General features: G+C 41.4%; 2 protein-coding genes across 2 annotated transcripts; both read right to left on the minus strand.

Moving 5' to 3' along the window:
• Positions 1-711: 711 nt before the first annotated feature.
• nomo (nodal modulator) lies at positions 712-16,940 on the minus strand (the record flags this gene model as incomplete). Its single annotated transcript, XM_083905755.1, has 31 exons — positions 712-1,929; positions 2,819-2,911; positions 3,233-3,352; positions 3,445-3,546; positions 3,629-3,739; positions 5,191-5,274; positions 5,451-5,592; positions 6,343-6,470; positions 6,586-6,699; positions 8,159-8,285; positions 8,736-8,895; positions 9,034-9,116; positions 9,862-10,083; positions 10,176-10,271; positions 10,350-10,413; positions 10,615-10,702; positions 11,213-11,349; positions 11,551-11,682; positions 11,816-11,957; positions 12,237-12,414; positions 12,501-12,651; positions 13,076-13,181; positions 13,276-13,365; positions 13,982-14,119; positions 14,211-14,363; positions 15,358-15,430; positions 15,525-15,631; positions 15,830-15,930; positions 16,046-16,091; positions 16,175-16,264; positions 16,785-16,940. 31 exons carry the CDS (start codon positions 16,938-16,940, stop codon positions 1,798-1,800), a joined length of 3,666 nt encoding a protein of 1,221 aa, XP_083761881.1. The 3' UTR covers positions 712-1,797.
• Positions 16,941-17,258: 318 nt separating this feature from the next.
• tmc7 (transmembrane channel like 7) lies at positions 17,259-23,541 on the minus strand (the record flags this gene model as incomplete). The annotated part of the gene is made up of 16 exons (XM_083905643.1): positions 17,259-17,922; positions 18,004-18,082; positions 18,180-18,335; positions 19,539-19,669; positions 19,775-19,958; positions 20,090-20,187; positions 20,541-20,655; positions 20,759-20,904; positions 20,992-21,174; positions 21,261-21,408; positions 21,494-21,639; positions 21,726-21,811; positions 21,891-22,046; positions 22,166-22,314; positions 22,482-22,746; positions 23,523-23,541. 16 exons carry the CDS (start codon positions 23,539-23,541, stop codon positions 17,725-17,727), a joined length of 2,259 nt encoding a protein of 752 aa, XP_083761769.1. The 3' UTR covers positions 17,259-17,724.
• Between the last annotated feature and the right edge of the window lie 1,065 nt (positions 23,542-24,606).

Consider the following 24,606-nt stretch of genomic DNA (forward strand, 5'->3'; position numbering starts at 1 on the left):
CACTAGAGGAGTTCTTGTTATGTTCAGGTCAATATTAAAGTCTAGCACTACACTGCCCCCTAGAGTCACAGTCGTCAAGTGTTTTTTTTTTCAGTCAATCTTTATTCATTTTCTCAAAAACAACATCATTTAACAGATTCTGACTGAATGACAATCCATTCCACTCCTCCCAGCCCCCAACCCAAAGTAATTACCACCCCCCCCCAAAATGTCGACTAATTGGAATATCCCTCAACTCAGTACATAGTCAGTGGTCGCAATGACTCGGCCAGAAGTCTGAGTAGATGACGGAGAACAGAAAAATAATTGGCCTCCACAGTTTTCACAGCTCTGAGCGGTAAAAAAAAACCAAAAAAAAAAACAAACGAGCTTTACAAAAACTGATATTTCACAGTTTAACTCAATGTCTTCACAAATCCTGTATTGATTTCCTCGGGGGTATTTTTAAATTGATGTTGCTTCTCAGCTATCGACACACACACTTCCTCTGACAGAGAATCATCCAAAAAAAAAAAACAACAACAAAACATCCACAACTCTGTAAGACATTCACATCTGATTAGACATATGTTAATAAATTAATCAATTATTAGTAAGATTCTAGAGCTCCCTACCTCAACTTTTAACCCCCCCCCCCTTCCCCGCTCCCGCCCACCCCAAAAAGAAAAAACAAATCTCATCACAAACTATTGAAACCAATATTTCCAGCATCTAATCCACCATCGTCTTCCTGAGCTGATGGACAAACTTGACATCGAGTCAATCGATTACGAAATACCATCAGGAGAGAACGGAGTGCATTTCAGAGAGGTTTTTTACATTTGAGCGACACGGCCGGCAAAGGCAGACCCCGTTGGCCGTCTGTCACTCCCAGTTAGCGATTACACTGTTAATGGTGTTTAAGATCAAATCTATGGCTTCAGATGTTGTAAGACACAGACATTTTTGAACTTGTGAAATGACGTGTTGACGAAATAAATTTAAGAATGATCAAGGAAAAGTATCTTTGACCTTTCTTTTAACCAATAACGTTGAGTCCAAAACTATGTCACGATTGACATCACATGCATTCAAGTACTTGCAGCTGACCAAGAAAAATGAAAAAGTATAAAAATGGCTCATAATAATTCAATATTTTTAGCAAAACAGTTAGTGCTTGGCACGTTAGCGGTCGGTTAACTCACGTTAGCGCATGATGAGTTTCCACGACGACTGACCGGAAAAAGACGAGCGCGACGTCATGTTTACGTGACTCCCGACTGTTAAAATTAGTCTCTAAAGTTATGCTAAACGTACAAAAAACAGAGGCATTTGTACCACTGCTCTTTTCGTTTAATAAACAGACCGCTCCAGTTCGACTGTAGGCGCGCTAACGGCGCTAAAGGAGCTAACTGGTAAACGGTGCCACGGCACGTAAACGTGACGTCACGCGTGTCTTTTTTCCGGTCAGTTGTCGTGTGTAAAAGTTGACGCCGTTAACGTGCCCAGCACTACAAATAATTCTATTTTCCTTTTCGCTAACAAGTGTTCTGGGACAAAACGTCAGCCTTTAGTCCGGTTAATCTGACGATTGGCTGATGATGCTGATGAGGTGGAGGAAAACCCTGCTTCGAGTGGTTATCGTCGGGCTTCACGTGAGGCCAAATCACATCTTTAACGCACTAAACAAGTTTAAAAGCACCCAACTGAAGACGTCAAAACCCAGTGCTTTTTGCCGAGGCAGGTGTTTTTTGGCGAGCACTAAGTGTCCTTGTTTAGCTTACAAAGGTGTGTTGAGGTTTGACTGCGGTTGCGTTCTCATGTGCGTCTGGCTTTCTGTTTCTTGGCCTGGCGCTTGGCTTCGTCCAGGGCGGCGCTGTCGGCGCTGGCCTGGGCCATGCTGCGCACGCCCTGGATGCGGTTCACGAGCTGCAAGAGGAGCGGGATCACCTGCGAAGACCAGGAGATAAGGGAAATATTAAGAAAATGCGATGAACTTAAAGGTGCATTATGTAATAGATCTAAAGCAACTGGCCGTAAAATCCTCCTAATATGTCACAGAGACTCAGGAATAATGTTCATATGACAAACTGAACTCACCAACAACAACAGTACAGACAAAATATTTGTTTTGAAATTATGTTTTGACAAATACCGCCATCTACCAATCATTGCAGTCAGTAGAGTCTCAGCTGCCGAGCAACCACGGGTTGCCAGTTACGTCCGCGCTACAATGGCGGAGGCAACGAAACCTAAGAGACGTCGGAATGAATCGCAAAAATGCCAAGATAAAATCCGAGGCAAAGTGAGGGTCTATTTAGGCTACTCCTCTCCTAGACAGGTAAGATAAGCGTGGCTAACTAGGTTAGCATCATAGCTCGACGGGGATGGACATTTCTAATACTTTGAACTGTCGAGTAATTACGTCATTCATTTCAATCACAGAAATAAACTATGTATAATAAACTTTGTCCTGGTACGGGTATCCGGTCTCTAGCGTGCTGCTTTTGGCGTGTTTGCTAGCAGCGGCTGGACATTACGAAATTTTGTACTTAGCCAAATTCACTCCTCGCTATATGCTGAGGGAGGATACGCCAACCGCTCTGGCAACCTCGACTCTGGAGGGGAGGCAGATACGACTCGCCGCATGTATTTTTGAATTTGAGTGTAGTAACCGTTTTTGGCCACATTCTTACATATGGCGCCTTTAAACACAACGCGGAAAACCATATGGAGTTGGACGATGTTTCCCTTTTACATGTCAAACCCTTGCACGTCAAATTTGACAGCCGAGCAAGAAAGGCTCAGTCCGTCTCGAGCAGATGGAAGTGGTTTATACCTTCTCATGGTTGTATGCTGCCAACAGCAGCAGCAGAGTGAGGGGCAGAGCGATGTAGGAGCCTTGGGCGACATCCTGGTCAGGCACTTTACGCTGTGAAAAAAACACAAACCCATGATATATACAGAGTATAATAAACACACTAGTGTTTTTTACTTTGTGCATAAAAAACCTGAAGTTTTTATGCTTTAGGCAGGTGAAAAGGTTTGACTGATCAATAAAAGGTCAATGAATACAATGGAATTTGGAAATAAGAGCTCTTTTATCACAATGGGACCTTCCTGGCTAAATAGACAAATAAAATATAACATAAAATGCACATAACTCACTGTATGTCATAATTCCTGAGACTTTCCAACACAGAATAATGTCAAACAGCAGAAAATACAGTAGACTGGTTTAACTGCGTCTTACAGTGGGGTTGAAGGTGAGCGTGATGTGCTTGTGGTGGCCGCTGGACGTGAAGGAGACCTGAGGCAAAGTGAAGTCGTACTGAGAGCGCGTCAGCGTGGAGTACAGCATCAGAATATAGGTCTGGAGGAGACACGGAGAGAGAGAGAAGACGTACATTTAGCGAAATTCAAAAGCACGTGAAGACATTTTAGGAGAATCACAAGCGGGGATACCTCTCCGTCTCTGTCCAGAGGAGGGAAGTGGAAGAAGAGGGACTGTCCCAGAGAGACGCTGTTGATGGGATTGTCGAGGTTGTCGCTCTTGTACAGCTTCACCTGTACAGCAGAGCGAAATAAAGGGTAAAATAACCCATAGTTGCCATAGAACCACTGCAGAGAGATTGATAAAAAGTCGTACCGATAACGTTGGTAGATGTTCCGGGGACGTGATGACGTTTCCGCTCAGGTCAAACTGATTGATCTGCCTGAAGGCGATGATGTTGACGCCGTCAATGTCAGTGCTGCCGACCTGAGGATTTACACACCAAAGTATTAATGAGAACCTTAATTTAGCGTCTTGTGAAGTTATCTCCTGTATTTAGACTGAGGAGGACCACAAAAACACAAGTGAGTCATCTTTTTTCACACTTTGATGACTGATAGGACCTCCAGAGTCCCAAATATAAGGATTTAAATGATTAAAAAGTTGATTTAGCATAATATGGGAACTTTGAACAAGTCACAGTGCTTAAATAACAGAGATTTAGGGGGGAATTAAGGCATTTCCTGCCTCGTCGGAGAGATTAGGGGGTCCAAACTGAAATTATGAACCGAGGTTTAAACTTGCAACAAGATTATCGCTGCCTTTGTTCTGCACTTGGAAAATGGAAGCACCATGTGATGAGGCAGCTGATAAATCACAATCACAGGGTTCCCACAGTCGTTTTTTTTTTTAACAATTCAATTACAAAAGTTTTCCCATATCCTCCAATCTAGTTTCAGAGTTACTGCAGTGCAGTGTGAAGCACAGAGAGCAAAAAGAGCTGTGATGTTTTCACTTCAGTCGAAGGTCCAAGTGTCCACTTTGATCTGGGAAACGGCAGCAGAAGGGAACGAGTTCACAACAAGATGCATTTCACAGCCGCTCTTTTGCTTTTTGTAGCACGCGCTCGAGAGGGAACTACGACCTTCGGGTTTGAAGTCAAGACGGACGAGACATTCTTTAAGTACTATTCTGTCTCCTGAAGAAGATGCTGTGATACAATCGAATGGTATTTTCATTTTGAATGAGAAGTCATCTTCAATAGGGTGCAGCTGTATCAGGCATGTTCACCATGTCCTTTTTTTGTGTGTATGCACATGTTTTTCATCTTTTCATGTCCACATAGTAGAGTTACCGTTTATTAATTAGTAGATTGGGGATTACATTTTTATTTTCAAAGCAAATAAAGGAAAAAAAATATATTGCAATTTGCTTAAATTCGGAAAAAAACATGTTCTGATGGATCGTTATACAAAAACTTAATGTCACTGCTGATGGCTCACACCCTATTTTTAAAGGCCAGTTATTTTTCCCATCCCTGACACATCAAATAGGTGTAGTTTTAGCATCTGTCTTGATTACTGAACGCTGGTGTTATATTTAAAACGCTTAAATAGTGCAGTTGGACTCTGACACTATGGAATTTTGTGTAGAGCTGGAACAATGAATCGATTACTAACTACTATTTTGATCATCGATTTGAAGCCGTTTCCATGATTAGAACAAGATTTCTGATTGTTTAAGCTTCTTAAATGTGAATATTTCTCTTAATTTCTTTGCTCCACATAACAAAGAAATCATTAAAGGTGAACCATTTTGGTTTGAGGACAAAAAAAGACATTGGAGAACATCGTCATTTCCAGGTTTGATCAACGTTTTGTGACATTTTCTGGACCAAACGATTCATCAGAAAATCTGGAATCACTTTGTTCGCTTACCTCTATAGCCCTTTGTTGTGGTAAAGCCCTCTCGATGTGGTCGTTTCCTTCAGCACGGAGCTGGATCAGATACTTGCAACTCGGCTGCAAGGAAACACACAGATGATTACGATTTTTACGATATAAAAGCAGCACTCAGTCTGAAAACACAATTTCAGAGCGTGTGCAATAATTTGAGCAATGTCAAATGGAGATAACAAAAAAGGTTGTTATTTTTTCCCCCAAGCGTGATTCAGTTCAGTAAGATTGTGACAGCTCACCAGCAGACCCCTCAGTCTGAAGCGGCCTTCCTCGTCAGTGACCGTGTCCTCGCTGTACAGGCTGCACTCTCCCTGACCCACCGCCTCCACTGCAACGTCGCGCTCCGCGTCGCCGCTCAGGGACTGCACCGCTCCGTAGCAGCTGAGGACAAACAGGGCACAACACCGTGACACTTCAGATCAGACACAGGTGGAAAATAGACTCCATTTCTGGACAGGGCAGATAAGAACGCAGCACTGGGCAAAAAGGTTTAAGGTTCAAGGACAAGAATCTAAGGAATGGATGTAATTAAGGCATCTTTTTTAGTTTGCTATATCTTGAAATTAAAGATAATATGTAACATTTCTGCATCATCATCGCCATTTTGCTGTGTGAGCGAAATTCCCATGATCCCACGCTGCTTCCAGATGTCACTAAATTAGCTCTTTTGTCGTTCAAAGGTGTATTATGTAATAAATCTAAAGCAACTGGCCATAAAATCCTCCTAATATGTCACAGAGACTCAGGAATAATGTTCATATAACAAACTGAACTCACCAACAACAACAGTACAGACAAAATATTTGCATTAAAAAAAATATTTTGCGGACCGCAAATCATGTTTTTGGCATGTGGCGCCACCTACCGCCGTCTATCAATCATTGCACTCAGTAGAGTCTCAGCTGCCGAGCAACCACGGGTTGCCAGTTTTGTCTGAGCTACAATGCCGGAGAAAACGAAACCTAAAAAACCTTGGTATTTTGAGTTTTTGGCCACATTCTTACATATGGCGCCTTTAACTATTGAAACTGACCTGCATTTTTATTACAAATAACGTCTGCATGTTACTTTACTCTAGAGTGCCCCACTGTAAATGCTAAAGCTAAGCTAAACGAGGTAACTTTCGTATACCTGTACGCAGTCTTAACGCCGGTTATGTCGATGCTGAGGTTTTGACCTTCCTCCACTGTGATCATCTGAGACGCCGGCTCAAAGCGGAACTCCTTCATCATGGGCTTGAAGTAGTACTGACCTGGGCTCTGAGGAGACGAGAGCAGATATTATGTCAAATGAAAAGCATACAGAGGTCGAAGTGTCCTGACAAACGGCTTAAATGGCTCATATGTCACACCGTACAAAGACAGAATGAAATACCAGGTTATTAAAGGTGAGCAGGCCGGTGTCCTGTGTCAGGAGGTTGGAGCGAAACTGCGTTCCGCTCAGAGACAGGAGGACACCTGAGAGAGGCTGACCGTCCTCTGATCTGATCTGATGAAAAAAGAGAGAAAAGGGTACGGGTGATGGGGCTCATCGTGACTTAACATCTGAACATTTCAGGACTTTGCAGACATCCGTGCTATTAGGTTTTCATTTTAAATCATTCATTTCAGATAAAACGATCAACACCCAGATGTTTTGGCTCCATGTCAGAAATAATCTGGGTCCGATACTGATATCACAAATTCGAGTGTTTACGGTTATTAGTCTGACACATTTATTTTAGACCATTTATGAACGTATGAGGCTGTTAACGACACATTTGTGCTGAATAAAAAGCCCAAACATGACTATTTATTTACATTTCTACAGTCTGTGCATAGTGAAGAATATGTTTTGGACTGCAATCTACATTTTTTAATCGGTCCTTTATCCGATCCAGTGATTTTGACTACCAATCCTGACCCCTACCTATTCTAGAGCTGAAACAATTAATGGATTCATCGATTACTAAATTAATCGTCAGCTATTTTAGTCATCGATTTTCTGATCGTTTTAGCTTCTTAAATGCTCCATATAACAAAGAGACCATTAAAACTGAATCATTTTGGTTTGTGGACAAAACAAGACATTCGAGAACATCGTCATTTCCAGGTTTGACAAACACTGATGAACGTTTTTATCATTTTCGGACATTTTATGGACCAAACGATTAATCGAGAAAATAATCGACAGATTAATCGATAACGAAAATAATGGTTAGTTGCAGCTCTAACCTATTCCATATAATATACTTATATCATGTGACCGTTCAGGTACATGTGCATGCTGGTGTACATGGGGTAATTGATTCTCTGTAGTGCAGTTGTCTGCTTAGTTTCAGAGTGTATTACTGATGACAATAACTGTGAAAAGAGTTAACTGAGCTGTTCGCTCACAGTGAAGTCGCAGTCAATAAGAACCAGTCAGGAGGAGGAATGCGAATAAAAAACAGAAAAACACAAAGTTTTCATAACAAATTGAGCCACTAACGTTTTTAAACCTCTCTTTTTGTTCCCCTGTGAGAAACAGGCGTATCCAAAAAATAACCCCTTTTAAACAATTATGGCACAAAGCTGTGAAATAGTGGCATAATCAGGACGACAGGGGCGTTTTGAGACTACAAAGTTCTCACGGATTTACAAAAGAAGAACGAACAAGGAATCCAAATCTCTGTAAATGGCGTACAGGAAAAAATTCAAAGCAATTCCTTTACACAATCTGAAAAAGTAACTGCCTGTGATTATTTGTGCCAGGATCTCACGGTCACTGTAAATAACTGCACATCCTGTTAATAAAAGCAGCACAAAGGCGAGGCCACTGACGGCACACCAGCAAAGCAGGACGCTGTTTTATACAGTTTATCATCAGTGATAGCAATTAACTGTAAGTAAATGAGTTACGAAGCGTTTAACTGTAAAGATACTCAAGGTCAAACAGTGGATGTGAAAGCAGGTGATGTTACACGTACCTTGAAGGTCACACCGGCCAGAGCAAAGGCCTTGAAATCTCCCCGCGTTCCCTCAACAGGACTCAGGACGAAACCTTCTTTGCTGGCGCTGATGTCGTACTGACGGTCGCTGTGAAGTGGACCCACACTGAAGGAAACAAAGGGAGAAGTAATGTGGATGTGAATATGTGCCATGAATGCATCTCTTATATATAAATCTTATAAAATAACAACCATACATTTAAAAATAGTAGATTTTAAAGAACGTTTGGTTTTTAATACATTAGGGTAGGGCTACAGCTAGCAATTATTTTCATAAATCGATTATTCAAGTAATTGTTTAGTCCATAAAATGTAGAGAAATGTTGATCATTCTTTCTCAAACTTGGTAATAATGATGTTCTCAAACATCTTGTTTTGTCCATAAACCAAAATGACTCAGTTTGAATGATTTCTTTGTTCTGTGGAGCAAAGAAACCAGAAAATATTCATATATAGGAAGCTGAATAATCACAGAAACTGGTTTGAATCCTTAAAAAGTCACTAAAACCGATGTGTCTCATACAGTAATTAGGGCTACAGCGGGGTTTTCTCTTACCTGTATGCTCCCATCTCATCAGTGGCCACAGTAATGAGCAGAGCACCAGCTCCTCTTTCAGTGATAGAGATCTCGACGCCTTGCAGTTCCGGTGAGATTTTGCCCTTCAGGAAGAGACCCGCTCGCCCTGCGATGTCCACCAGCCGACCCGGACACGACTCTGTCAGACAGGAGAGTTTTGCATTTCTCATTCAGAATCACAACTAACGAGCAAAGACGCAGCAGCCGCAATAAAAGAAACAGCAAAAAAACAGATTATAGATGTATGTTTAGGTCTGTGTGTGAAGCTTTTTTCTACCTCCAGTGATAGTGGCCTCAACTTCAGGTGGGTAGAACAGCAGCTCCTTGGAGGAGGGAGTCACTGTGATCTTCTCTCCTGCCCTGTGCAAACACACACAGTAGAAAAATAAACACAATTATTTCCCACAAAGAAAGATGAAAGAATCACAACTGAGAGAGAGAACCCTGCTTTTGTCTTTGGGAACACCGAGGACCTAATTAGTAGAGAATCAGAAAGCTCATCACACTACGCAAGGACAAAGAGCACTAGGATATGCAAGAGGGACAATTCCTGGTGAACTCGAACCTCGCAAACCTTACTTTGATAGGCTCCAATGATGAAATAAATAATGTAAAGGAGACATATTATGCAAAATCCAGTCTAAGTACAGGAGATAAAACATGCGATGTTGCCTTCTGGACTCATTGCTACGTCACAATGAGACATTACTGGAATTGTTGTCTCGCAGAGCTCCACTTTGTCCCTAAAAAACGCGGGAGTGCAGGCGAGGGCTATAGTTCTACACAAACTTCCAGCCTCAGAGGATTTACATTTTATATATGACGGCAATGTGCCGGCTAGAGTCGGCAAATGATGGCTTTTCCTAATGCTAACTGCTGTTAGCTGGCAGAGCCTCAGTGACGCCGGCGTAGTTTCCTGTGTCTCATTTGCATTTAAAGAGACAGGCACTCAAAAGCGAGCGTTCTGAACAGGGCTGTTTTGGCAGCGTGATTGAACTGCTGTGGTGCTTCATCCTTAAGGTATTTTGACCAAAGCATGTCACAGACATGAAATAGGGTATAATATGTCTCCTTTAAACTGCAGTGAAAACCCGGAGTAACTGACCTGGCCCAGTAGGAAAACTCATAGTGGAACGGGCCCGTCAGTTCATCGGCCTTCTCTTGAATAGGCGGGCTATCGTCCTTAGCGCCGCCATCTTCTTCGGCAGCACGCCGCTCTCGTTCCTGACGCCGCAACTGAATCTCCTGCAGCTGCTGCTCCTGCCGCTGCTCCTCCAGACTGCGCAGAGGTCCCAGCACCAGCGCTGGCTCGCTCTCGATGGACGACCTGATCGAGAAAAGGGCGCATTCAGGACAGTCAATCAGCGTCAGTGAATGTCAGAAGGACAAAAAAATAAGTGAAGCAGCGATGAGTCTCACTTGATGGTGACGGTGACGTCCAGAAGTTTGTCAGTGGTGATGAGGCCGGTCATGTGATGTCGCACTGCAGTGAGGGTCAGGAGGCTGGGAGCCGAGCTGTTAAGAGATGAACATGCTTTAGTATAAAGAGACTTTTAACCCAGAAATGAATGGAGACAGAATCCGATTACTTACGTATCATAGGTGTAGAAATCCTGCTCAAACTGGTGGCAGGAGCGAGGGGTGACTTTGTAAACACCTGGACAACAAGCCATGTTTAGTTGATTAATCACTGTGCTCCAGTTTTATATTTAGGCAAGTCAGACACAGACCTTTTGGCTCAACAAATGTACTCTAATGATCCACAGGGGGAAACCGTTTTTCAGGGATGCTTTCCTTTTCTCGGTATGCTAATTCACACTATGTTCAGCTAATGAGAGGCAAAGAGAATGAACCTCACCGGGCTGAGAGAGACAGAAGCGGTTCACTCCTTTGGTGAGGTTGTACATGCCGACGTTCTCCGGTTTGGTGCCATCTTGGAAAAATTCCTGTTCAGAAAAAAAGAACAGACAGTTATAATCAGAACAATAAACGGATATGCTGCCGTCTATAACTAGGGATGGCACGATATCACTTTTTCATAACTATGAAGTTGTTATCATTACATTTGTCCAAAGACATAATTGTACAACATGACTCAGCTAAAATGCTGTTGCTGATTTTACACTACCGTTCAAAAGTTTGGGGTCACTTAGAAATGTCCTCATTTTTGAAGGAAAAGCACTTTTTATTTCAATGAATATAACATTAAATGAATCAGAAATACACTCTATACATTGTTAATGTGGTCAACGACTATTCTAGCTGCAAACGTCTGGTTTTTAATGGAATATGTACATAGGTGTATAGAGGCCCATTTCCAGTGTTCTAATGGTACATTGTGTTTGCTAATTGCGTTAGAAGTCTATTGGATGATCAGAAAAAACCTTGAAAACCCTTGTGCAATGATGTTAGCACATGTGCACATCATGTAATGAATTGAGTTACTGATTACTCACCAAAATAATGGCGTGGGAGAGCGAGCAGCGCAGGATGTAGCCGATCTGTCTGAACTCCACCCCCAAGATGTCCGAGTCCAGAACTTCCACCTCCATGTACTTCTGCTTCCAGCACCACTCCTCGTGTACAATACTCACTGAGAGAAACGAGAATTAACAACAATTAAAGTACTTTAAAGTACGAGGAAAACAAATGTGTTCACATTTATCAAAACTGTCAGACAAGCTCAGAACCAGAGCTGACTTTATATTCAGGAAACACACTTACAGCCACTCATTTCTTGATTTGTAAATGCTTTAATTAATCCCAGATATCACAATTATCAGTGGATCCTGACCTTTGTATTTCCCAGGCAGGACGTTGTCGAAGGAGAAGCTGAGGACGTCGTTACTGCTAGACAGAGCCACAGTCCTTCTCTCTCCCTGACGACTTACTGGCTGCAGCACGACTGAGAGGTCATCACAGGAAGCTACCAGAAGGCAAAAGTGTAGAGAAAACAATCATTAACAACCCCAGAATTCAGTAGGTCAGGTAAAAGTGATTAAAATCCCAAGTGACCCATTTCCTAAAAACAACATCTACTGCGTAACCAAGTCAATTACCGAGACAGAAGACCTTTCCAGAGACGGAAGCCATGAACTGGGTGAAAAGCAGGTTTGTGAGTGGCCGATCCACAAGGGACACCTGCAGGGCCTGAGGCTGCAGAGCGAGTCCCGCTTTCACCTCTGGCTCAGGAAGGGACACCTTAACACATGAAGGTGAAAGCAAAGTTACACTGTAGAAAGGCGAGCAATTGTTATACTACTATGTGAGCACTGAAAATGACTATGCAAGTCACAAGGAAAACAGTATTTAACTATGCCAGGTCATTACTAAACACAAGAAGATCTAAAGGTTTTTGTTCTTAAGACTAAAAAATGCCTTAGGCTAAGATACTGCAGGGAAATGAGTTTGAATACACCGTTTTATAAAGTAATGCAATTCCAAGCACATAAATGCACTGATGTGTAAGTATTGTCTTACATGGACACTATAGTCTCCAGGTTTGGCCTGAAAGCAGAAGGCCCCCTGTGGGTCAGACTCGATGGTGCGGCTGGACGTCTTGTCTTGACCTTGGTGCGTCAGGGTGACCTTGTAGCGCCCTTGCTGCTTCATGCCCTCGGGCAGGCGGCTGATGGAGATCTGCCCACACACGCTGAACCTGCAACACCATAAGGCTTCGTCAGCAGCAGTGTGAAAGAGCAAGCATGTACGGCTAAAGCAAGTGAGTGGACACGATGCGCGTACCCTGCGGTGATGATGTCGGGAAGTTGCGGTGTGTTGGGGGCGATCTTCACAGTGACCGTCTCAAAGAACATCAGCTCCTTGTTGACACGAATGGTGTAGGTGCCAGCCGTCATGTTCTCCAAGCGGTAGGAACCATCCTCTTTGCTGACAACTGTGACGATGAGCATACAGACAGTAAGTGAGGGGTTTTCTTGCTCTTGTTTCATTACTGGGTTGATGATCTTATACATTGGCAGCACATAAAAATAAACATGCATTTTAGAAAAATTAAGTCTAAATAGTGGGATGAACTCTGTAAGGATGTACACTACCGTTCAAAAGTTTGGGGTCACTTAGAAATGTCCTTATTTTTGAAGGAAAAGCACTTTTTGTCGATGAATATAACATTAAATTAATCTCTCCAGTGTTCTAATGGTACATTGTGTTTGCTAATCGCGTTAGAAGGCTATTGGATGATTAGAAAACACTTGCATGAGATTAAATCATGAATCTCAAGGCTTCACAACAAATGTTTGTAGTTCAACCACATTACTATGTCCATTTGTATAAAGACTATGGTCTTGCAGCACGGTAACCTTTGATCTGGTTGTTGAGGGACACCGCAGCATCGGGCACGCCCTCGCCGTCAACGCTGTTGAGAACTCTGCCCGTCACCGAGAAGCCCATGACTCTGAAGACAGGCTGCACGAGGAGTGGCAGAAACAGAACTCTGTGTTATACATAGGTTTATATAAAGACTGATAAAGAAAAATTTAAGATACTCCAACATTTTTACCTCCAGCTTCAAACTGTTGTGCTCAACCTTGAAGCTCATCCTTGACGGCGCGACATCAAAAGTGATCCTTTCTCCTCTGTAGAAGGGCACCTGAACACGTACGTTTCACAATTATTCACAATCTCGACATGAACTAGAGAAGTGCGTCATTACGGTGCTGGATTCAAAAAAGCCAACTTTAATTCAGCACTAGATACAGAATGATCTTGTATCATGCAACAACATGCTTAGTGTATGGACGTCTTCTTCCCTGACCCTCTTTTAGTCTCTAATCGAAAATGACATGCCCAAAATAAATACAGTACATCTCTACAATTACAAGCTCTATTTGGATTATCTTGGTATCAAAATAAAGATAACACTTCTGAAATTGCACTGTAGATGCCACTGTGTCAGAGTAAATGCACATGGAACACAGCATAAATGAAGGACTTTTAATGCATTTTAAAGCAAATATTTAAAGCAAATATCACCATTAAAATATGCAGTAGGAGCTTAAAAACGCCTGGAGGTCATGTAACAACATGTGGACATGAGCTGTGCAAAGTCTGATGCTGCTAAATTGAAGCAGAGTAAAATGACAGGTTTAAGTAAAGAGATGTCTTGGCGTTTTCTCGTTTGGCACAGTTTCGCATGTACATGAGGGACTGACAGGGAATAATTCCTGCATGTGAGTAAATAACTAAATAATAAATAATAAACTCACCACAGTGTACTCTCCGCTGGCCAGAGAGGGGAAGACAAAGATGCCGTCATCCCTGGACAGTGCGCTGCACAGGAAAATCAAGGAGCTGTCCCCGGGATCGGCCCCCTCCACTGGGGTTGTGTTACAGTCACTGACGTCCTAGAAACAACAACAAACGCTCCAACAATAAACGACTGGTCAAGAAGTCTTGACAGCTCACTCCTCACTTCACTAAGCAACACTGGTTTACCTCTTTCTTGACTGCGGCCGAGTAAAGCAGGAAGGTGACTTCTTTCATGGGCTCTCCGTCGCTGAGCACCTCCCCCGAGACGTCGTAGCCTCCGACCACGAGATGTTCGGCGGCCAGGGCGTTGGCGTTGGAGACGTGCACCGTGGTAACACTCTATGACAAAAAAAAGGTCAGCCTGTAAGTCATGTGACGTCATTACATTTAAAAACCTGCCAACTTCACAGAAATGAAGTTTTCTACACTGAATTGAATCTATATTAAAAAAAGACCTCTGAGTTTGTGCGTTGAATATGATGTGTCAGATCTAGGATGCCATGATTTTCTGCTTTTTTGGTCCCCAGTCCAATATCTGTCGATACAGAGTCTCGATCCGATACTGGCATCTGCCTATACAACAGCGCTGCACAGTACGGCACTTGGTCCATATATATATATTTAAAAAATGGATGAAATCTTACGGTTTTTCAGTGAAGAAAATAAGGAACTAAGAATATATCAGATAGCTTCCAGGGGATTGTAAAAAGAAGTCAGTTTGAGCTCCAACAACCTCAGATAAACAATACACAAATCCATCTTTCCGAATTATCACTATGAGGAACTTCTTTTCTTTTAAATGGTTAAATTTTTCACTTAAGTTTTTTTTTTATCTACAGTAGATCCGTGTTTGACTAATGAATACAAGATTCTGGCTCCAGCGTATTTCTCACTGGGGTGACATCAATGGATATATAAATCTTAATAATTGTGATGATCGTTTTCATTATCCCACCAGTGGGATGCTTTGGCCTCTGTGGCACTTAATTTTTCCACACACAGCCTTGACAAATTATGCACCGCTGCACAGAAAGCTCTAAAGCCTCCGGATTCCAAATGAGAGCAACAGCTACTGAGAGAGAAAAGGTTCGGAGAAACAACAGAGCTGTTTCCAATAAATTGTGACAACTTTTGTTTATGACTTGCCAGGGCCATAAATATGTTTGAATAACAGTAACCTTCCTATTTTGGGTACATAAAGCACAAAATGGCTTTCTCTGCTTCTTCAGGGGGTTATTAAACAACAGAACTTACAGGAAAGCAAAACGCTGCGATGGTGGCGCCTCAATAACATACTTTCATGGGATTTAATAAGAAAAGCAAACACACAAACCTTCTCCAGAGTCCAAGAGGGATGGAAAGCAGTGATGTCATAAATGCCAGGGAGGACTTTGAGGAAGGTAAACCTGTGTTAGTGAGACAAAATAAATGAAAGAAAGGGCTTAAAACATCAGGCATTTTGAGACACACGTGCAACAAAAAGAAGCGAGAGAGACTCACTTTCCTCCGGGCTGCGTGACGACACTCTGGATTTTTTCTTCCGTTCCTTCTCGACTCAGTCGGACTTCTACTCCGGTCGGACCCAGGAGATGACCCTTACTCAAAACCTGAATGAGACGCAGGAGGAGGGAAAATCATGACACAATAGTGAGTTTCATTTTGTTTTACAAGACAAAGCAAGATTGCATGGATTGATCCCGAAACTAGGAAATTATAAATAGAACATTTGCTAAAAGAAGAAACAACTTTCTTGGTCTACAACTTTAGATAACGGAGGCAAAAAGGAAATTCTGAACACATCTCACCGTTCCCGAGACTGAAAAGCCTGTGAAGACAAAGTTGATGTCCTCCTCTTTGGTGCAGATGTCACTGACTCCATCCACATGCAGGTCGACAGCAGTAGGCTCTGGTGAGATTTAAAATTTGGATCGAAAAAAAAGTCATGAACACAAAGATTACAACCTCTGGCAACAGCGATAAAGAGTATGTGAATTGTGACGATGTAGATGTGATAATCTCACCAAAACTCCATCCAAGAGGAGGTTCAATCTTCAAAACAAAGTCTCCCTGTATTGACAAAAACAATTAATTTTTTTCAGTTAATATGCAATAGTTTAATCACAACTGCTTTTAGTGTTTTCTTTCCATACCTTGTCGTAGAGCGGGATCATGAAGTAGCCGTTGATCGGAGCACAATCTGTCTGATATTTCAAAGACCCTTGTTTTGTGTACAGTTTAATCTGTGAATGAAAGAGAACTCAAATTAATCATAACAGCCAAAGAAAAGGTGTAGATTAGCATTGGAAGTAGGTCAATGGACGTACATGTTGTGTCAGCTGTCATCAACTAACTAACCAACCATATTTAAAATGACAACCTCCATAATTAACCAAATGACAAAGAGTAAGGACCCCGTGTGGGGTGAATAGGGATTAAGCAGTCAGTGTCTTAATCCACACAGATTAGCTTTAAGATTAGCAGTGAGCTGTCGTGTGTAACGCAAATCATTTCATATAATTTAACACATAGCTTTCCAGTGAACCGTGAATGCGCTCGGCTAACACAGAAATACGACAAAACCCGAACACTGCACAGCTATAGTAACGTCTAATGACATAAACGTTAATTGAATTACAATATTGTTATAATACCTATTACATTTAAAGTGTCATTCATTCCACTTCGCTGCGTAACCTTTGGCTTACTACGATAAACCAGCTAGCAGTTAGCTTGCTGCTAGGCTAAGCTACTCTCTCTCACCTCGATGAGAGAGTAGTTGATTTCCACGTCGGACTTCACGAAGCCTCCGCACGCCACCACGATATCTTCGGAGGACACGGTCCACATCTGGGAGTACATCACGCAGAATAACACCCACAGGGACCCCATATCAGCCCGTATCGTAATCCTCAACATTTCTGAGCCCCAGAATCACGGCTACGGCTACGGCACGCTGTCTCCGGTTCCGTACCAGCTGAGTTGCTGTCACCGAATGACCGAGCGAAAGAGGGGGGTGGGCGACACTGACGGCGTCACCGCCACCTGCTGGCCCGGAGGAGCTATGACATTGTCCACAAAAGGGATTGCGGTAAAACCCAATTATTAAATGCATTTTCATATTTATTATTTTATGTAAAAAGATAAATGCAGTTACATTAAATACACGTGACGTTGAAAAACAAAATATTCACCCGAAATATGACTAAAATAGTGTTTTAAGTACAGATACACCCACCAACCAGTATTTTAGAGCTACAAAAACTGACTCACAGTATTTGGTAAGGAGAACTTTGATACAGTTTAGTTAGTATGGTGAAACCGGCAGATTCTTTACATTATAATGCAACAGTAGAGCAGTAATAAATGCATAGTACTTGCTTGCAGAGGTCGCACAAGTAATACTTTTAAAGTGCATACACTTTTATGAAAGTTTGTTCTATACTCCAGTGGTCACAGTAACGGCAGTCCTTCTTAGAAGGAAAAAGTGAGACTCAAAATAAAAAAACAAAAAGAACTACAAACAAACATCTGACCGGCAATGATTTGGTTTAAAAATACTTGCACTTAATAGTGTTATGATTATTTGAAAAAACACAAAGGATTAATAAGGGTTGGTACAAAGAAGCAACAAGTACGGAGTGTTTTCACAAAGATAACAGAATATTTAAAACAATACATTTGTCCTTCCTTGCATGTGGTCTCACACGTGTGTGGAGGAGTCTGGAGGCGAGTGTGCCAGAAACAGCGCTTCGTTAAAGTTGTTTGAGAAGCTAGTGTGGTAGCTGGGGCTGCTTCTGCTGGGGCTGCGGACCTGTGATCCTGACCCTGGAGATGCGATCGCTGCGTGTTTCTGGGCCTGGCACAGCCTCTGGATCAGGAAGCGTTTGTCGCGACCCTCCTGGAAAACAAAATGACCAAGAGGTAGTAGTTAGTAAAAGACTAGTAAGTATGAAGAATAGATCTTTCTGTGTAGACCAACCATGACTAGCTGCTCCCGTAGCTGGTTAATAACTCTTTTATGTGCTCCAGCTAATGCGATCATATAAAACATGGCCAAACTGCAGAGAGAGAATCATTTGGTTAAAACAACAAAACCACATAGAGGAAGAAAAAATAAGTGTCAGAGGGGTCTGAGAAACGGGAGTGAAAACATACCAAGTAACAACAAAGAAGGAGACAGCGAAAGCCTCTGATGAGAGAGCGAGGAGCAGAGTTTGGACTCCATCAGGGAGCTGAGACACCGAAGTTGGCACCACCTCCCAGGAGGTGGTGTAATTAACGAATGGTCCACAGGCCTGGGAACAGTTTATTCTGTGCAAACAGGAGCGGAAGACAAGAAAAAAAAGACAGAAAAGAGACATTTCTTTTAATTTTTTTTAAGCTACCATCAGTAAAAAAAAAAAAAAACAGTCGTTTCACACACATGAATACAAGCATGAAATAGCAAATATAGCATGAAAATACTTTAAATACTATTAAATGCAAACTGTGTTTCCACAGCATCGCTCCACAATATTGACTTTGGGGTGTTTTACATAATGGAGGAATGAAGATTTGTTATGTTGAATATTCTGACAGCGTCCACTGTCTGATGGGTCTGTCAGTTAATCTATGAGAATATTTTCCAATACTCTTACAACACTTAATCCCATCAGGAGCCAGAAGCTATTTGATGGTAAATAAAAGCCCCGTCACTGGAAACTAGGGCTGTGGAATTAATCGAAACTCAATTTCAATTACGATTACAAAAACAAAGTCATGGAAACAAAACGATTACTACAAAATAGACCACATGTGTGTGGAATCCCCAGGTTAAGCATGTCGCATGAGTAAAAATATTAGATAATTACTTTAAGGTAAATTCAAAAGGTTAATTCATAACTTCGCGTTCAAAGACACTTTTTCCACATGCAATACAGTCCAAATGTTTCAAGTTCAAGACGATGAGTTAATCGTTTGAAAATAATCAGGATTATTACCTTTTCCATAATTCAACAGCCCTTCTCTAAGCAAGTGCAACTACTTCCTGTTACCACTAGCCTTGGTGAACCCTGACAAGTTGTCAGAATCTCCTCAAATAAGGGAACCAATCAAAAAAACCCTGGCGCTCTAGAGGCAGGCTTAATGCGATGACGACAGAGAAGCGACGTCTAGCAGCTTTCTGTATATATATCCAATATGGCGGCCACCGAAGAGAGCTGAAATTGGCTTTGCTACCACTCCTGATTTACGTCTTAGGAATTAGCTGTATAGTACACACCAAGTTTCCGGTACAGATCGGGTAGCAACAGCCCCCCCAAACAAGTTCTTGATGTGATATATGGAGAAGGGAGGGGAATGCTAACAGCAACAGACGCAAAGTTATCCAAAAGTTAACTAAAAGATGAAATCACTGACAGCAGCTTTAAGTGAAATTCGTCACATAAATACTGACCCGCGCTGTCAATATTTGCCCTTGAGGTTCAATTAAAGCTTCGGAGACTTAGGTTGAAAGTCAACATGGCCGTTACTCACTGTGCCACGCTGGCAATGACAGGCAGACAGGCCAGAGCCAGGCCGATCAGCAGCACGCCAAGGAAGAAGAAGTGAGACCTGGAAGCTCTAAATGGACGCGTGGCTGGTCGACAGTTATTGATCAAAGACACCTGTAAACAAAACACAGTAAAGAACAGCAACAGACTATTAGCATTGTTTCTGAAGTACTGAGTAAAGTTCTTCAATTTCTTTGTATACAAGAGACAAAAATGCACCTTTTTGACATAGAAGATGAAGAAGTATTTGATGGTGCAGATGGCGGGCAGCATCGGGCAGTAGAATGTGCCGATCCAGCAGATGGTCTGACCGTAGACGATCTCCAGCACATTCTGAGGAATGGCAAACTCCTGCTGGCCCCACCATTTAGCGAGGCCACAGTCACAGTACATCACTATGAGCCTGGGTAAGACAGGAAAAATGTGAGTGCAACTTAGGTTTTTTTCTAAAGGAAAACAACTGAAACTGACAAAAATAGGACGAAGAGAAGGCGTTTAGTCTACTTTTACTACTATAGGAAAGTGAGCACTTACTTTCGAGGAAACTCTACAAAGATGGTGACTGCGACAACAATCATGAAGTCAAAGATGGTGAGTTTGTACATTTCCTGACCAACACGGGTCTCCCAACACTGTGGTCAACAACAAAAAAAAAAACACAGGGAGGCATGAATATAATGACTGGATTTCAGTTTGTTTAAACGCAGTAATGACTGACTAAATATTGCATTCAAATACCAGTGAATAGCTTTCTTATCTTATCAATAAATGAAAATGGGTAAATACAGCTGCAGTTAAACTCTAAGTAATCAATTATTAACATTATGAACAAATACTATCATTATTATTAGTTTTACTAGAAGCAGTAGTATAAATACAGTAGTATGACGATGAAAAGAACTCTTAATAGCTTTTTAAAACCTGTTATGGAAATGTGTTGAAAGGGAGACAATGTGCTGTGTTTGAAATACAGAAAATGACTTACAGAGTACAGCAGATGATTGTAGCCACAGATACAGGGCTCCTCTTTACATTTGGTAATCTGAGACCAGAGAGAGAAGAGCAAGACCCCAATACTGGTCAACCGCATGAAGACACACCTGTGACGAGAGGAGGAGCACGAGATAAAGTGAAAGAAGGCAACTTTTAGTTGAATCTTTGCTAATATTTCCTCATAGTTGAATTAAGGAGAGTCCACTGTACCTCATGAGGGTGAAGCGGATCTCAAAGGCAGGAGAGTAGTCCTCAAAATTGATGATGAGCGAGAAGAGGAGAGGGGTGATGAAGTTCGCCAGGGTGATAACGATTGAAGGCAGATATTCGTAGATCAGATCCACAATGAAATTCACCTACAAAACAGCAAAAGGAACTCAGATTAACAGAGGTAAAGTAGAAAGCCAATGGAAAAAAAAACAAAAAACAGACTTGATTATTACCTTTATATTATTCAGTTGTGCTTCCTGTGAGAAGATGGTGGCTACATAAATGCTGTAGAAGCAGCCAGCCAACACAGCGATGACAAACAGGTTGAGGAGGAGACGGATGAGGTAAATCCGACACTTCTCTTTACGCGTGCGATCCGCTATTTTCTGCTTAATCCGTTCTTCTTCCAAATCCGTCTGGGGATGTGCAAAAAGGAAGGAAAATATTCAGGTAAAACATACGGCCACTTCATTTCTACTGTTTAACAGAATGCCAAACTAACCCGGAGCTCATAGAGGAGACTGCTCCTCTTCAGCTTTGCAGCGTTTTCGTTGGTGATGCAGAAGTCCCAGCCGGCGAAAATCTTGTTGCAGAAACTCTGAAAGCGATCCTCATCCTGAATGAGGCTACGCTTGAATCCTGTCGCAGACCTGAAAGAGATGGAAAAAAAACCACTTGCCACAAAACTGATCGTTCAAATGAATTCACGTTTCATAAAGTTTGTATTTTCAGTACCTTTTGACAATCCAGATGAGGCTGAGGAAGAGGTACGCAACAGTGGCCATCAGGTACGCCAGTGGTAAATTGTAAGTGGAGTTTGGAAAGTGGATTTTGTCCACCCTGTAGTAGCCGTAGAAAAGATAGGTCTGCTCCAGAAAGCCCTGTAGGTGATGTACAGTTACAGTTAATAAGGTAATAACATGAAATGTGTTTGTCTTCTAATTAAATGTGAAACTTAAGGACTTACTCCACCAGACAGCAAATCAGTAATGTGTTCATAATAGATCACCAGGCCACGTCGAGCACTGCTTGGATACACACTGCACACACTGCCTGTATGGAAACACAGTATGTGATATATAGAAGGCCATTTTCACTCCAAGTCTAGAAACAAAAACAAGCGTCTTCTCACCATCGTTCTGGTTGTACGTCATATTTCCCGAAGCGTGCGGGGCAATGATGATGGGCAACATGACAAAACTGAACATGAGCAGAAAAATGATCAAGTTTAGCATGACCAGAAAGCGCAGGAAGGAGAAGTACGACAGGATCCCAGTGCCAAACATCCCTGGATAGAAGGACGACAAAAGTGAGAAAAACATTATCAAAATCCACAACTGGTGCAGTATATGCTCTGTTAGCACAAAGGAAAGTCTTTTTAAGATACTTTCATCACATATCGCTCACCTTCTATCAGGTGGATGTCTCCCCTCCAGAGCTGCAGAGACCTCAGCCAGTCATGAGCATCGTCCTTCAGCCTCCTGAGATTCCTGCGGGTGTTTTGCATCCACTGTTCCCAGCTACTGAGCTCTCTGGCCTCTTCCAGACGCTGTGTCCTAACAGTTTACACAGTTGAATTCTTTGTTTGTTTATGCACACTACAGTATAACGTAACCCTTTTGAAATCAGTGATTCATTCATCAAGCAAAACAAAGTGGAACAGGCTTATTAACAGAGTCTTCCAAGATGGTACACAGGATAAAATGAATATTTCTTCCCTTACTTGTCTCGACGTTTCTCAGCCATGGTCCTGGGCAGTTCCCTGATGGGTCTCTCCAACATCTGACCCTTCTGCCTCTCCTCATGTCTGCTGACAGTGCTCACGGCCCATTTCCTGCTGCCGGAGGTGCTGTCCCTGGCTCTGGAGCTGCTCCTTCTCTTGGTGCCACCAGTCGACGACTTCCTGCGGTACAGGAGGGACTGGTAGCTCGGGAGCTGGTCCAGCAGTGGGTTACTTCTGACTCTCCCGCTGTGATTGGTGTAGAACACTGTAAAAGTTGAATAAATATGATTAGATCATAGATGAGTGAATTATATAGCAATTGTTTATATTGTGGTGCTCAATGGCATAATTAATTCAACTTTCAAGTGCCTACATTTGTTAAAATATGCACTGAAGTAATAATTACTTGTACACAAAACTGCTTTACAACAATTATGGTCTGTCTCTCCAATCTTTGACCAGTATCGGACCGATTCCAAGCATATGTGCTGTTGTATGTTTATTAACAACAGACAAGACAATAATCACCAGGAAAAGTGTGGTATATTAATCTGAACTCTGTCATCTATAACCATTTTTAAAACCCTGTGCTTTTCCAGACTGTCCTGTAACTTCGTATGACTTTTTTTAAAAAACTTTTTCAAAAGTTATGTTAAGTATAACACGACACGTCATCTGAGCTGTAACTTCAAAACACTTGTCAGCTAGCTTGTGTGTCAAGAAAGGTGTCTCCATTGTTGTTGAAGTATGTGGTTAAAAAAAACAAAGGAAAAGGCAGAAAAAACATGCAAAAAGAGACGTTTCGACTATTTAATATCGTATATAAAATAGATAAAATAATAACTATTTGAGTGTACTGCTTCTCCAAACAGTATTTATCCTACGTTTGTTGTTAGTTTCATAAGTTTGTTGTTAGCAGCTACTTGTTGGAGGCTAGCATGATTAGCCTAGGAGCTAACGTTGAAGAAGTGCTTGTTTGAATAAAGTTGTGAGAGAGAACAGCAGCAACAGACACGAACACCGCACTAACGCTGCGTTTACCTGAGTCCACCTCCTCCATCGTTTCCCGCTGAGACAGAACGACAGTGACTATAGTATTTTAAATAATATTCCGCTCAGCGAACAACTTGACTGGTGTCGTCCATTGGGAGCTGTCAGGAAGAAAACACCAGCCAGACTTTTTTCCCAGAGACACCACTTCCGGGATGGGAGTGACCGCAGTTTCTTTCAACTACAGGGTTAGAAAAGTACTTTTAAAAATAAATATTACCGCAGGACATTTATATTATATTTTTCTACTGTACAATTGCTTAAAACTTTACATTAAACGTCATGTTTGTCACCTCTCAATTAATATTTTACAATTTTTTTTAATTTTTTGTCATTCATGAAAATATTGCTGACTAATTTCAATTCTCTAATTTTATTTTATTTTATTTAAAATGTACAGTTTTTTTAAACATAATATAACACAGAAAACATTGTGTTCATTGGTAAGTTGAAAGTTTGATTTTACTTGAGGCTGCTTTAAAGGCCCAGTGTACGGAAGCCCGTTTCCGCCACTTGGGGGGAAAAAAAGTCATAATTATGAGATAAAAAGTCGAAATTACGAGATAAAAAATCGAAATTATGAAATACTAGCTCATAAGTATGATAGAAAGTAATTAACAATGATCTCATTATGACTTTATATCTCATAATTTCGACATTTTATCTCATAATTTCGACATTTTATCTCATAATTTCTACATTTAATCTCATTATTTCGACATTTCATCTCATAATTTCGACTTTTTAGCTTATAATCATGACTTTTATCTCATTATTTCGACTTTTCATCTCATAATTATGACTTTTTATCTCATAATTTCGACTTTTTATCTCATCATTTTGACTTTATATCTCATAATTATGACTTTTTATCTCATTATTTCGACTTTTTACCTCATAATTATGACTTTTCACTCATAATTTCGACTTTTTATTTCATAAATACAACTTTTTATTTCATAATTATGACTGTTTATCTCATAATTTCGACTTTTTATCTCATAATTATGACTTTCTGTCTCATAATTTTGACGTGGTATCTGGCTATTTTTTTCTCCCCAAAGTGTATAACATG

The sequence above is a fragment of the Microchirus variegatus genome (assembly GCF_963457635.1).
Source record: "Microchirus variegatus genome assembly, chromosome: 19".
Lineage (NCBI taxonomy): Eukaryota > Metazoa > Chordata > Actinopteri > Pleuronectiformes > Soleidae > Microchirus > Microchirus variegatus.